Here is a 15,840-nt window from a genome sequence, read left to right on the forward strand (position 1 = left end):
TCCACAATAAGCTAATTCTCTAATGTAAATTTCACGTTAATAAATATAAAGAAAAAAAGAAAAATATTGCAAATTAAATTCTAAAGTAGTTAATTTTTAAAACCTTCTGGCTCTTTAAAATTCTACAGCCAACAATATGCTGTCTTAAGCATAGGGTTATATTTGTATTGCCACAGAAACAGGGAAGAAATTTTTCTTGAAATCTGAAACAACAAAATTTTAACAGAAGATGGCTTTTGAAACCCAGAATTCCTGGAACACTTGTTACTCAAGTGACAAGCCAGTAAATCCCCTGCATGATGTCCAGAAAGGAGTTTCTCAATCAATTTGACTCATAGGAACAAATGAATGTCTAAGTGCTACTGTTCTTGATCTTTTTGGGGAACTATAATGGAGTATCTAAGGCCAGGAGACAACCTCAGAAAAGCCTCTTCTACACTAAGGTTTACAAATAATAAAATATAAATATATCTGGAATAATTAGGGCATTTTTTAAAGTTTGTAGATAAGTTTTTTCTGTTGTTTTCATAACAAACAAGTATCATTTAAATAAAAAGTCATTATCTTAAGAAATAAACCATGTAAATATAAAAGGCTATAGAGTAGACATTTATAAATTCACTTACCCTGCAGAAGAGATGCAATGAAGGCAGTTGCCACACTGCTAGAGCACAAAAGTATGGAATGATCAAGGTAATATTTTCCTTCTGGAATCCAGCCCAATATAATTGCTGCCACAGCTGCTAGAAAACCAACTACTGTTGCCTGAACCTAAAAATTTTTTTATAAATCCAACTGAATTATTCACTTTAACAACATATTTTAAAATTTTGATTATGTAAATATTACTATGAAAAGTCAGGAAAAAAAGTACTGCGTAAATGAGCTACATTACCTTTTCGAGTAGTTACAATATTTTAGTTTTAATATTCCCTAAGATGGTGGGTTCTCAAACTGCCCGGATGATCTGGTGACAACAGGTATGGAACGGAGTCCAGGAATCTGTTTTTAACAAGCACCCTTAGTGATGCTGATGGTATAATTCATAGATTACCTAAGAAAATGCCACCTTCAGACTGAGAAGTACCCAATCCACACATCTGAAGTCTGACTCCAGAGGTAGTGTTGGCAAGAGATTGGAGTTTATAATCGAACAAGAAGTTTGACTCCTGGTTCTAGCACGTAATTTTGCAGCAAATTATTTAAATTCATTCATTCAATGAGTATTTATTTAGATTCTACTATGTATAATATGCTATGTTTTGTGTTGGGCTACAGCAGTGGTCAACACAGATTTATTCCCTGCCCTCACAGAGCTCTTGGTCAGTGGGAGAGACAGACATTTGAAAATAACCTCACAAATAAGCACAATTGTGATTAGGGCTATGAAAATTTCAGTTCCTCATTAGTAATCCAATAATGAAAATCTCAAACTTTGTGATTTAAATTAATTATATAAATATATAAAATGCTTTGCATAGTGCTGACACAAAGCAACACTCAAAAAACCCACAACTAAGAAATAACACTGATCTCCAACTCAGATTCAGATTAATAGGATGTCAGAACTAAAAGTAACCCTAAGGGAATCATCTATTGCACTCATTCTTAGTTGTGTTTGTGTCATGGACTCCTTTGACAATCCGGTAAAAACTCTATAGAATGGAGTTCTCTTTCTCTAGGCAAACACAGAGGCATTCAATATTTTGAATAGAATTTCTTGGTGTTCATGGCCTCTCTGAAGCCAATCCATGTGCTGGAATCGAGGGCTCCAAGTAAAAAATTCCTGAGGTAGTCATATGGTAAATCAACAGAAGAGCCAGGACTAAAGAGTCCAGGTATCCTGGACTCCTGCCCCATGATCATGTATTAATATTATAGCTCCTGTAGATGTCATTCACAGATTCAGAGCTGAGATTCAAACTAATAAGCGCCAATGACGACTGTAGCAGTTAAAACATTTCAGTGTTTTCATTCTGGTTAGTAAACAACGTAATTGCACTTTAAAGCAGTAAAATTAATTTATGATATAAATTCTAGCATTATGATTCCAAGTTTTGTCTGGTTTGACACTGGAACACAGGGCTAGAGAGCCTACTACAGACATCATGGTATGTATATATGTATGTATACATGTACAGGTCTATCAATTTCTGAGAAAATAAAAGCACAAGCTGAGATGAGGAAGTTAAATGAAAAATGACTAATTATACCCAAGAGAAAGTGATGTCTCGGTTCTAGTAGTAGATGAGAAGGTTAATAGGGGCCATAGGCCTGAAGAGCTTTTGGTACGGGACACGTCCCTCCTGGTGAGGCAACAGTTCCTCAGATGGGACTGGAGACTTTGGTTTATTTGACTACTTATGTATTGGTCCAGGAGGCCATTCTGTACAATTGTGACAAAGTCTGTGACAGGCAATCTGCCAGGACTCCATTTAATAATGAGAAGAGCACACCCCTGAGCAAGCAGGAGTGTGGGCCTCCTCTGTGCTTTCTACTCTTCTTTCTTTCTACCCTCCATGGCCAGTCTCCAGGCAGAGGAAACTTGTGCCAACCCATCCTACTCCTTTCCCCACACTCATCATCTACTCCTTCACAAGTGTTAGCAGAAGCAGCCTTGGAAAGAAAAAACCCTCTCCCCCAACTACTACCCCCACTGCCCCATTGTCTTTTCTTCTCACTTTTGTCTACTTGTGACTGGGCTTCAACCAATTGCTGCCCCGGTGGCTGGCACCAGATGTGTCCTGAGGGACCTGGTTGGGGTTCCCTGTTCTTCATATTCATACATCCTTGGTGAAGTAGGGCACATAAAGACACAGGCTTCAGATTATGGCAACTAGAGTCAATGAATCCCTTGTCTGACTCCCATCTTGACTGAGTTGCAGGGAGAGAGGATGATAAGGGAAAAGTAAAGACTAAGAATGGGAGGAAAAATGAAAAGTTGAGATGAAAATTGTTAGGATAATTTGACAAATAATTTACACTACAACTTATATTACTTTGTAAGAGTTTAGGGTATTTAAAAATAAATGAAATATATTTTCAAATTTTATATATTATTTATAGTATGCTACTGGTTGTTAAATATTGTTATTATTACCCCTGCATAGATTCCTAAAATTTCAAGCTGAAAAAGATCTTAGGCAGCTCTAACACAATGATGATATTTAAAGAGGAAAGTGACTTTCACCACTGTTATTTAACATAGTACTAGAAGTTCTAGATAAAGCAAGCATAAAAGAGAAAGAAACAAAGGGCACCTATATTGGAAAGAAAGAAGTCAAATTATCCTTATTTGCAGATGATATAATCTTATATTTGGAAGAACCTAAAGACTCCACCAAAAAACTATTAGACTGATAATAAATTCAGTAAAATTGTGAGATACAAAATCAACACACAAGAATCAGTAGCATTTCTATATGCCAACAGTGAATAATCTGAAAAAGAAATTAAGAAAGTAATCCCATTTACAATAGCTACAAGGAAAATAAGATACCTAGAAATAACCAAAGACATGAAAGATATCATATCTACAATAAAAGCTATAAAACAGGGCCGGGCGCGGTGGCTCACGCCTGTAATCCCAGCACTTTGGGAGGCCAAGGCGGGTGGATCACGAGGTCAAGAGATTGAGACCATCCTGGTCAACATGGTGAAACCCTGTCTCTACTAAAAATACAAAAAATTGGCTGGGCATGGTGGCGCATGCCTGTAATTCCAGCTACTCAGGAGGCTGAGGCAAGAGAATTGCCTGAACCCAGGAGGCGGAGGTTGCGGTGAGCCGAGATCACACCATTGCACTCCAGCCTGGGTAACAAGAGCGAAACTCCATCTAAAAAATAAAAAAACAGACAGGGCGTGATGGCTCACACCTGTAATCCCAACACTTTGGGAGGCTGAGACAGGTGGATCACCAGAGGTCAGGAGTTCGAGACCAACCTGGCCAACATGGTGAAACCCCATCTCCACTAAAAATACAAAAATTAGCCAGACATGGTGGCACACCCTGGTAACCCTAGTTGAGGTAGGAGAACTGCTTGAACCTGGGAGGCGAAAGCTGCGGTGAGCTGAGATTGCGCCACTGACTCTTGCCTGGCAGCCTGGGTGACAGAGCAAGACCTCATCTCAAAAATAAAAAAACACAAAAAACTATAAAACATTAATGCAAGAAATTGAAGATGCCATCAAAAAGTATAAATATGTTCATGGATTAGATGAATCAATATTGTTAAAATGTCCATCCCACACAAAGCAATCTACAGATTCAATGTAATCCCTATCAAAATGTCGATGACATTTTTCACAGAAATAGAACAAAAAAGTCTTAACATTATGTGGAACCACAAAAGACTCAGAATAGTCAAAATTATCCTAAGCAAAAAGAACAAAACTGGAAGAATCACATTACCTCACTTCAAATTATACTACAGAGTTACAGTAACCAAAACACAGTACTAGCATAAAAACAGACACAGACCAATGGAAGAGAATGGAGAACCAAGAAACAAATCCACATATCTACAGTGAATTCATTTTTGCTAAAAGTACCAAGAACATACGCTGAGGAAAAGACATTCTTTTTAATAAGTGGCGCTAAGAAAACTGGGTATCCATATGCAGAAGAAACAAGACCCCTATCTCTTACCATATACAAAAATCAAACCAAAATGGATTAAAGACTTGAATCTAAGACCTCAAACTATAAAACTACTACCCAAAAACATCAGGGACACTCTCCAGGACATTGGTCTGGGCAAAAATGTATAGAGTCATAACCCACAAGCACAGGCAACCAAAGCAAAAATGGACAAATGAGATCATATCAAGCTTAAAACTTTCTGCACAGCAAAGAAACAATCAACAAAGTGAAGAGACAACTCACAAAATGGGAGAAAATATTTGCAAACTACACATCTAACAAAGGATTCATAACCAGAATATATAAGGAGCTCAAACAAATCTATAGAAAAAATCTAATAATCTGATTTTAAAATGGGCAAAATATCTGAATAGACATTTCTCAACAGAAAGCATACAAATGGCAAACAGGTATATGAAAAGTTGTTCAACAACACTGATGGTCAGAGAAATGCAAATCAAAACTGCAATGAGATATCATCTCACCCCCGTTAAACTGGCTTTTATCTGAAGGACAGGCAATAACAAATGCTGGTGAGGATGTGGAGAAAAGGGAACCCTCATATACTGTTAGTGGGAATGTAAATAGCACAGGCACTATGAAGAACAGTTTGGGAGGTTCCCCAAAACACTAAAAGTAGAGCTATCATATGATCCAACAATCCTACTGCTGAGTATAGAATCCCAAATAAGGGAAATCAGTATGTCAAGGAGATATCTGCAATACCACGTTTGTTGCAGCACTGTTCACAATGGCCAAGATTTGGAAGCAACTAAGTGTCCATCAACAGATCAATGGATAAAGAAAATGTGGTGCTTATACACAATAGAGCACTATTCAACCACAAAAAAGAATGACATCCTGTCATTGCAACAATGGACCTGGAGGTCATTATGCTAAGTGAAATAAGCCAAGCAGAAAGACAAACATTGGATGTTCTCACTTATTTGTGGGATCTAAAAATCAAAACAATTGAACTCATGGAGATAGAGAGTAGAAGGATGCTTGCCAGAGTCTGGGAAGCGGTAGTAGGAGGGTGCGGGGGAGGAAGGGATGGTTAATGGGTATAAAAAAAAATAGAATAAAAAAAAGACCTAGTATTTGACAGCACAACAGGGTGACTTTAGTCAATAATAATTTAATGGTACATTTAAAAATAAAAGAGTATAATTGGATTGTTTGTAACAAAGGATAAATGCTGCGGGGATGGATATACCATTTTAGATGATGTGATTATTATGCATTGCAGCCTGTATCAAAACATCTCATGTACCCCATAAATATATATACCTACTATGTACCCACAAAAATTAAAAATTGAAAGAAAAGACCAGCCTGTACAACATGGCAAAACCCCATCTCTACAAGAAAATACAAAAGTTAACCCGGCGTGGTGGCACATAACTGTAGTCCCAGCTACTCAGGGGGCTAAGGTGGGAGGATCACTTGAGCTCAGGAGGTCAAGCCTGCAGTGAGCCATGACTGCACTACTGCACTCCAACCTGGGCAACAGAGCAAGACCCTGCCTCAAAAAGCAAAAAGAAAAAAAATTAAAATTTATTTCAAAGAAAAAAATAAATAAAAGAGAAAAGTGAAGCCCAGAAAAGTTAAATAGATTAACAAAGGTTATAAACTGTTTAATGTTAAAGCTGAGGTCAGATCTCAGATTTTCTTATTTCCACATCTGTGATCTTACAAGCAACTACACACATATTAAAAAAATGTGCTTTATTTCTTTGTCCTTGAATTACATTAGAGGAAATTCTGTACCTGCAGCCATGTTCTCAACATTATGTCATAGCTGAGCTAATGTCAAAATTAGTGTGCATTCCCTAAGTTCACACTAGCTAGATATTCAGGGGTAGTCGCAGCCTTCAGTTTTAGGGATAGGAGAGGGTGAAGAGAAAAGAGAAAGAGGTACTCACCCAAGATTAGAAAGAGCTGTAGATTATACACAATCCACAGTTCATAGTTCAGTGTATATGTAATTGATAAACTACTGTATGGTTTCTATTAATAGTAGTAACAAATTAAGGAAAACAAACACATCTGACCATAATACATAGAAAGAGCTCAGCTTATCTTTAAATCTCAAAGTAAAAAATCAGCACTTAATGAAGTGTTAAATATTTACTAAACAGATACATTAATGCAAATTCTGGCTCTATCACACACTTATGATAGAAAATATTTTGCATATTTTTTCCATATTTTATATATTATACATTTTTCATAATTTTAAAAATTAGTTTCTAAAGAATAGCTTTCAGAATTCATGAGTATCCATATATTCCATCAGTCTTCCAAGTTACTAAATTATTGTTCTGGTGTTTCCAAAAGCAGTTAAAGGGTAGACTCACAGTACTAAAATGTACACCAATCTTATAGATAACACTCCAAATCTGTACACCCAAGATCTGTAAACAAATATGTGTACCACTTACCTGCTTTAAAGCCAAGTTGCCAATTATTAAGTTCCACTTTTCAATGGGTGAATCCATCTTCCCAATATTTACCTGTTAAAGTGAATATTTTCATGTATCACTGAAGAAAATCTACATGCTGTCTACTGTGTTTAAATAGCATATGAAATCTTAAAGCCCAAAATAATTCTTTAGTAAGTCCAGTGAGTTCACATTGCACTGTGAAAATAATTCTGAATTCACTACCACTCTTTCAGCTAACACTAGGCTTGCCTAACGAGTTTAGAAAAAAAATTTTTTTTACTCACCTGTCTTGCAAGAACTAGTGGACCCATTAGTATTACCCACCTACTCACTGATGTTATCTTACAGTTAGCATCATCAGGTATCATCTTAGCATGCCAAATTTTGTGTATTGAGGTCCAGTGTAAGTAATTACATAATTTTGATCCACTAGCAGTTAATTCCACATTATAAAACTAATGTAGAATTATTGACCCAAAAAAATAAGATATAAACAAATCATTCACATGTACACAATTTATATCTGAGTCATGACTAAAATTGTTAGCAATAAAATTCATTCAGTTTACAAGTCAATTTTGATCATGTACCTCAACCATTAAATTTAACACATCTTTCTACTAAATAAAAGAATAGTCTCCAAAATAATGTTATCACTCACATACTCAATTGCTCTGTAAGCTAATTCAAACTTCTCAACCACTTAGGATTCAAAAAGTGTATATCCAACCAAATCTGCCAAGTTTGTCCAATATAGTCATTTGGAAAGCAATGAACAATCATTTAGTAAAAACACGATATTGAGTTGCATTTCAATTACTCATCATCTGCTTTCTCATGAAAGACTTTCAAATGATCTATAGGTGAATGGATAAAGAGGAAGGTAAGTAAAGGTTGTTATTTATGAGTAGTTTTAACGAGGTACAGACTAGAGTTTAGGTCACTGGCTTTAGACAAGCTGGTTAAGTGCTATATAAACATTTCCTCTATCAATCTGGAAAACAGATTCTATTCTGTAATCTCATTGTGGACTTTAGTCTCAAAGCATCCAGCAAATGCAAATATTGAGATTTCTCAGTATTTCAGAATAATTATTGATGTAGTCTTTATTTACACATTTCTTTACTAAGCCTGGGAATCTAAATCATTGGTGAAGTTCATGTTTGTAGTTCTAACAACCTGGGGCTTTGCTCAAGTGAGTAAGACAGTACAAGCAATGTTTACAAAGTGAACCTACCTCAGGTTTAGAGTTCAAGAAATAGGAATGAGTAAAATTAGTCTTATTTTTAAAAACTCTTAGAAAGATGTCTATATTTATAGGAAGCAATCTAAAATTATTCCATGAAAAAGTATAAGACATCGAGACTCCAGGGTTGCTTAATAAACAATGGAGATATACATACATTCGGGTCCAGGAAAAGATCAAGAAAGGTAGGAGTTACAGAATGAATGAGTGCTATGAATTGGGTTTGCAACCGTGCCATGTTAACTTGGCACTATCACTACCATTCCCTTCTAAGGCTTGGACTACATTCCCCAAAATCCTCTCCCCTAAAGCTTCAGGTTACTGTCTGCTAGTGAGAAGAACTTGCCTAAGATTTGCAAGTCGCCAGTGAAGCAGAGGCTATTAGTTTTGGAAGATTATCAGACATGGCAGGTGTTCAGACTTCCTAGCCGTAATGCATGCATGGCTTTCTTTCCTGCTCCAGGGCTTCAGGAGGTTTCTCTGAGTTTCCTACCACAGATCTTCATTTCTCTAAATTCTCCTATGTTAAAAAACCCCAAATTTCTCTATTAAATTCCCTACTGATGCAATGCATACCACAGCTCTGTTTTTCTGACCAAACCCAGAGTGACACTTTTTCTTTCTCTCTCTTTTCTTTCTTTTTTGAGACAGAGTCTTGCACTGTTACCCAGGCTGGAATGCAGTAGCACAATCTCAGCTCACTGCAACCTCCACCTCCCAGGTTCAAGTAATTCTCCTGCCTCAGAGGCCTCCCAAGTAGCTGTGATTACAGGTGCCCACCATCATGCCCAGCTAATTTGTGTATTTATAGTAGAGACAGGGTTTCACCATGTTGATCAGGCTGGTCTTGAACTCCTGGCCTCAAGTGATTGGCCTCCCAAAGTGCCTGGATTATAGGAGTGAGCCACTGCAGCTAGCAATACTTTTCAATTCATCAGTTTCTTTTTTTCATGATCTCTAGGACGGTACTAAACAATTACATTTGTTTTATAAATGATGAAAATCACATTCTCTAAGTCCCTTTCTAATCTAGAAGTCTGAATCTTTACTCTTCTTAAACAATAAATAACAAATTAAAACAATGTATGGCATAAAATGATAAAATATAGAATATATTTATAAATAACTTATTTTATAAAACAAAGATTTTCAGAAGTAAGGATTTAAAAGCAAACTAAAGAGAAATGTTGCCCCAAATTTATCTTGTAAGGGAAAATATTTATAGTAAGGCTTGCATCTAGCCTGTATGCTATATGTATAGCATAGTATGGTAGTACACAGAAAATTGACTTTGTTGCCTCCATCCTGTAAAAACCACACCAAGAGTTAGGCTGACCCATTCTACCGTCCAGTGGTTTCAGGTTAATGTGAGTCATCTAAGTTTTTTCTCAAGCGGAGAGGGCGAAGTATGAGTGTTCTGTGTAAAGGCCTTTGCTAGACCTACTTTTATTAGATTAGCTGACCTGATGGTGCCCAGCTAGACAAAGCAAGAGCTTAGAAGGTGATAAAACAGGCTATAATCCCAGCACTTTGGGAGGCCGAAATGGGCAGCTCAGCTGAGGTCAGGAGTTCAACACCAGCCTGACCAACATGGAGAAATCCTATTTCTAGAGGAAAAAAAAAAGAGATGGTGATAAAACATAGTAGGGTATGATCTAGTAAAGACTTCTGTATAACCAGGTCTTATTTAAATTATGTATATCTTAAAGCATTTGAAAAATAGGCCAATATTTTGCAGAGACATCAACTAATTTTTTAGGAAAGAGTACAGCTGAGGTGGCCAGAAGATGTGTTATGTTTAGCCAACACGGTGGTTTTAAAATTTTTGAATCTGAATGCCTTTAGGTGGAATCTCCTGTCTCTAGTTTTTATAATCCCAACATCCTTCTTTTGCATAAACAGATGTAACTTATCTGACAGTGAGACATCTTAATTATGAGCAAGATTTATGATTTATTGGAGCTAAATGTAAAAGTGGTCTTGTATGACCTTGAAATTATAGATTTATAAATATAGCCACTACAATTAACACTAGAAAAAAGCATATTTAATGAATAAATACTTGAAACAAAGGTACTGAAAGTCTCCACAGATCTTAACAAACATGTATTTAACTATATGTGCAAACAAATAGATAAGTTTTTTTTTAAAAACCAGAAAGTTACCCTTGTTACTTCCAAGTGTTAGGTGTATGGATAACTTTTACTTTTTACTTTGTTCTTTAGTGAATTTTTCAAATTCTTGTCAGTGAACATTTAGTGCCAGTATAATTGTTTTATTTAAAAACAGATATTTGCAAAAGAAATATCTAACAAATTTCCATCTGCTCTGTCATCTGCTACCCAAAATACACAAAGAACTCTTAAAACTCAACAATAACAATCCAATTTAAAAAATGGGTCAAAGACATTAACACACACCTCGCCAAAAAAGATATACAAATGGCAAATAAGCATTTGAAAAGATGCTCCACATCCTATGACATCAGAGAAATGCAAATTAAGACAAGATAGCACTACATACCTATTAAAACAGACAAAATCCAGAACACTGACAACATCAAATGCTGGTGATGATGTAGAGCAACAGGAACTGTCATTCACTGCTGGTATAAAGGCCTTTGCTAGGCCTACTGTTATGAGATTAGTTGACCTGATGGTGGGAATGCAAAATGGTACTCTTCACTAGAGAATTTCCATTTAATTCTTTTTTATAGTTACTAATTCTCTTTTAAGGCTCCCTATCTGATCACTCATTAAAACATATTTGTTTAATTATTTGAACATATTTTCCTTTAGTTTTTTGAACATATTCATACTAATGGCTTTGAAGACTTTATAAAATCCAATATCTGGGTCCAATTAAAGTCATTTTCATTAACTGAATATTAATCATACTTTTCTTGAATATCAATCACACTTTTCAGTTTCTTTCCACATCTAGTGATTTTGGGGTAGAAACTAGACAGTGTAGATAATATGTTGTAGTGACTCTGGATACTATTATGCTTTTGTGATGATTGGGCTTTCCTTCTAATAGGCAGTGAACTTGCCCAGACCCAAGCTATAGACTTTTGTCTCTGCCATAGAGTGAAGCTGCTCATTTCTCTGCTTCGTTCTTTCAGTTTCCAATAAATGCCTTTTTGTATAGCCCTTTGAGATGTCTTCTGTACCATAAATTGTGCCCAGTTCTTTGGTTGTGTAGTTTAATGCCCAATTCTTTGGTTGTGTAGTTTGTTTAAACTACACAAAGAATTGGGCATAATTTATGCTCAGATTTCAGGGCTCATTCTTTATGCAATTCTCTTGCTTCTGAGATTTCTTTATAAGTTTCTATCTGCTCTGTCAGCTCCCAGTGCTGTCATCTGATAATCCAAGCCACTAAAACTTCAACTTTCTGCCACTATAGATCTATGTATAGGTCCCAGAAGACGCTCAGTCAAGAAACACAGAAATCTTAACCAGCATATTTGTTTTTCAAGTGTAGGCTCCTCTCACATTTCTGTCTACTTTTTTTGTTTTTTTGTTGCCAGACTCATTCAGGTTATTCCTACGCATATGCATGTCAGTGCTTAGCCAAATATTTGAGCAGATCTTATACTCAGATTTTGGATCTCCCCTTTTCTGCACTTCTAGAATTTCCTCCCTTAATTTCCAGCCACTCTGCCAGGTCTGAACTCCACTTTGAGCTAAATAAGACTATCAGTTTTCTGCCATATGAGATCCAGGGATAGGGGAGTTCCCTCAGGCAAAACATCACAAACTTTGCAATTCTTACTCATTATAGTATGGTCTTTTAAACGTAAACCCTGCTTTCTACCAGCTTCTGATCACTTTCCATTGCCTTCAAATAGTTTTCTAGATTTTATAATTGTTAATCTCTGGAGGCTTCACCCACCCAACCATTTCATTCAGCCATTAATTAGAATTAGAAAGACTGTTACATATTTTCACATGTTTGAAATATTCTATTAAAAAAATGTACACAAAAAAACACACAAATATTGTCTGAATGTACAGAGATGATATACATGCTCATTTTCTTGATCACGGTGGTAGTTTTTACCGGTACATATTACATATATCTAAACTCTGTAAATTGTAGACTTTAAAATTGCATAGTTTATTGTATGCCAATAAAGCTGCAAAAAAAAAAAAAGATGGGGAGGAAAACCTAATCGATTAAAAACCTAGTTGACTATAACAGTTTTTTATTATACATAAGTAGTTCTACTCCACAAAGCTATGGCTAGGGATTGATATTTATAAGATACTTTAAAATGAAGAACAGGAATATGCAATCCCATTTGTATCTAACAATCAGTTTGTTACAACAAGAACATGTAGAATTATGCCAAATTTAGAAAATAATACTGAAATTGTAACTATCTAAATTGTGTCATAGTTATTAATATCAATATCTGGGCTTTAATTTGACTTTATTTTAGGACTTTGACAATTTGAATTGGAAATCTAATTTTAAATTATTAGGGGAAGAGATTTTGCCAACTTCTTCATATCCCTTATATCCCACCACTGGACTGTAAGCTCAATGAAGGCAGGAATATTATCTGTTTTGTTTATTACTGATCTCCTGGTACATACAGCAGTGCTTGGCATATAGTAAGGGCTACAAAAAAAATTTTTTTTTGAGATGGAGTTTTGCTCTGTCACCCAGGCTGGAGTACAGTGGCACTATCTTGGCTCAGGGCAACCTCTACCTCCCCTGTTCAAGCAATTCTCCTGTCTCAGCCTCCTGAGTAGCTGGGTCTACAGGCACCCACCACCATGTCCAGCTAATTTTTATACTTTTAGTAGAGACGGGGTTTCACCATATTAGCCAGGCTGATCTCAAACTCCTGACCTTGTGATCTGCCCACCTTGGCCTCCCAAAGTGCTGGGATTACAGGCGTGAACCACCTCGCCCAGCTGGCTTCAAAAAATGTTTTTGCACTACTAAATAAGAAAGGTAGAGTGTACTAAATAATTTAGATAATCAAGTGTTCTCTGAGAAGAGGTTTGAGGCAATAGAAATCAGAGACAAATTATGTAAGTGATTTGCTCCTGGGAAATAGTTTTACAAACTTTTTTTTAAAATACTCTCTTTAGGGCACTGAACACCATTTTTGACTCCTTTATACCTAACATCCAGAAGCAGAAAATTTCAGACCTCAAACAATAGAAAAACTCAGCAATGTTTACAATCACTGTACTTGGTTCATTTTCTAATTATATACTACTATTATATATCTATAATAATATCTACTATAATTTTATATATACTATTGAAAAGATTAAAATCCTGGAAAAAAATTATTCAAGTTAATCATCATACCTTTAGAAACAAGTTTTGACTCAAGTAAGATGGCAAGATAAAGTTGATTTGGATACACCATTTTTTTAATTCCCTTGTAAAAATAGGAAACCTATTGATTGATTGATTGACAGGGTCTCATTCTGTCATTGCAACCTCCTCCTCCCAAGCTCAAGCAATCCTCCTGCCTCAAGGCTCCCAAGTAGCTGAGACTACGGCTCATGCCACAATGTCTAGATAATTCTTTTATTTTTTATAGAGATGAGACTTCACCACATTGCTCAGGCTGGAAACCTATTTTATTAAAATATCTTTTTATCTGTGAACATTTAGTCTTCAACTTTGAAGAATAATAAGCTTTAAAAACAATTGACCTTCCATAGATTGAATGAGTGGACTGTACCTTATGATAGGTTACGTTTTAAGTTCTTTATTCTTACCAAAGGCCTTCCTTATAATCTTATAAGCTCTTTATCCTGATTCTCCTTCAGATAATCATAAAAATGAGAAAGGACCCTTGAATGGAGCAAAAAAGATTAAAGTAACCATTGATTGGCCTTCTACAGCTATAATTATTTTTTCTTGTAGTTTTATAAATAAAAACAAATACTACATAATAAACTGTAAAATGCTTAAAAGCATTATTGGTTTTGCACATAAATAAAAAAACAGCTTTCAAATAGTGATTGCTTTAAGTTAAAAAATAATTACACTTGGGGGAAGAGGAGGGGCAGGAAAAAAAAATTACACTCATTCACCCTTCTCCCTGGAACCACTGAGTACAGTCAGAAATCTGCTTCGGTAGTCCCAATTACAGACAACAGGCAAATAAATTAAGGTGGTGACAGGTGGGGCATAAGGAAAAAGGAAGAGGAATTTCATAGGTAGAACTGACAGACCGGACAGCAACTGGATGGAGAGTGAAGAGGGACAAGGTGATTGGTTATGTTAATAAACTGATAGGAAATACAGAAAAATAATATGGCTGAAAATAAGAGAAACTAATTGAGTTTAGTTTAGAATATATTTAGTGGTATCCAACAGGCACTGAAAGTTCAGCTCTCGAGGTCAGGAAAGTCTGGAGATATGGATCTATAAAGAGCAACGTGAAAGCAGTGCTGGACTACATGAAATTACTGAGGAAGAACATGCAGAGCAAGGTACTAAAATTTCAAGAAAACCCCAGATTTAGAGAATAAGCAAAGAAAAGCAAATGAAAGATGTACACTAACAAAGCAGCAGTGAAAGAGGTGGGAGAAGGAGAAGACAGTGGGGTCTCAAAGCCAAGGGCTATAAAGTTTTCAACTAGAAAATAATCAGTGAAAAGTCCAGAGAAGATGAGGCTTTGGGGATTTCGCCATCAATAAGTCATTAACCTAGAGTTTCTTAACAGCCCATCGAGTATCAGAATTGGAGTATACCCAACAACACTTCTCTAGCGTTCTGTAAGAACTGTAGTCCTCTACCCAGCAAACTTAAGATCTAGTTCTCTAAGCAATTAAAACACTGTAAACCGGCCTGGTGCGGCAGCTAATGCCTGTAATCCCAGCACTTTGGGAGGCCTGAGGTGGGCAGATCACCTGAGGTCAGGAGTTTGAGACCAGCCTGACCAACATGGAAAAACCTTGTCTCTAAAAAAAAAAAAAAAAAAAAAAACACCGTAAACTAGAAGAATATACCATGTTATCATAACTCAGCGCCACAAGTTGCTACTTTCCCATCTACCAATTTGTTTGCTTTTACCCTTCTCAGATCCAGAAAGAATTTTTAGTGATGGCTCCTAGTGTTTAATTTCAGTTAATCCATCAACAAATTCTGTGGATTCTCTCTGAAAATTAATTCTAGACTACAGCTACCTCTCATCGCATCTGCGATTACCATCTTGAATATCATCTCTAATTTATTATTGCAACAGACTTCCAATTGGTCTCCCTGCTTCAGTCCTTGGCCCCCTATATTCATATCTTAACATGGTAGTCAAAATAATCTGTTTAAAAATATCTATCAGATCACATGAACTTCTCTGTTTAAAACCTTCCATTGGTTTCTTATCTCACAAAGTAGGCAAATCATATATAATCTGGCCTCTAGCTCATCCCCTAAAATTGTCCCCCCTCGCTCACTGGCCCCAGCCCTATTGGCCTCCATGCTCTTTATCTAACACAGTGGCTTTCAAACCTCAATAGATATCA

The 15,840-nt window shown here is 36.1% G+C and overlaps 1 protein-coding gene across 3 annotated transcripts in view; it reads right to left on the reverse strand.

Moving 5' to 3' along the window:
- The window catches only part of SLC41A2 (solute carrier family 41 member 2), a 163,558-nt gene that overhangs the window by 93,539 nt on the left and 54,179 nt on the right, over window positions 1-15,840 (reverse strand). For all 3 annotated transcript variants that reach the window (XM_035257448.2, XM_009004522.4, XM_009004521.4), the window contains exons 4-5: window positions 7,087-7,158; window positions 627-771 (exon numbers count right to left, since the gene is read on the reverse strand). In XM_035257448.2, coding sequence (XP_035113339.1) covers window positions 627-771; window positions 7,087-7,158 — 217 coding nt within the window. The remainder of the gene's footprint in view (window positions 1-626; window positions 772-7,086; window positions 7,159-15,840) is intronic.

The sequence above is a fragment of the Callithrix jacchus genome, chromosome 9 (genome assembly GCF_049354715.1).
Source record: "Callithrix jacchus isolate 240 chromosome 9, calJac240_pri, whole genome shotgun sequence".
NCBI lineage: Eukaryota > Metazoa > Chordata > Mammalia > Primates > Cebidae > Callithrix > Callithrix jacchus.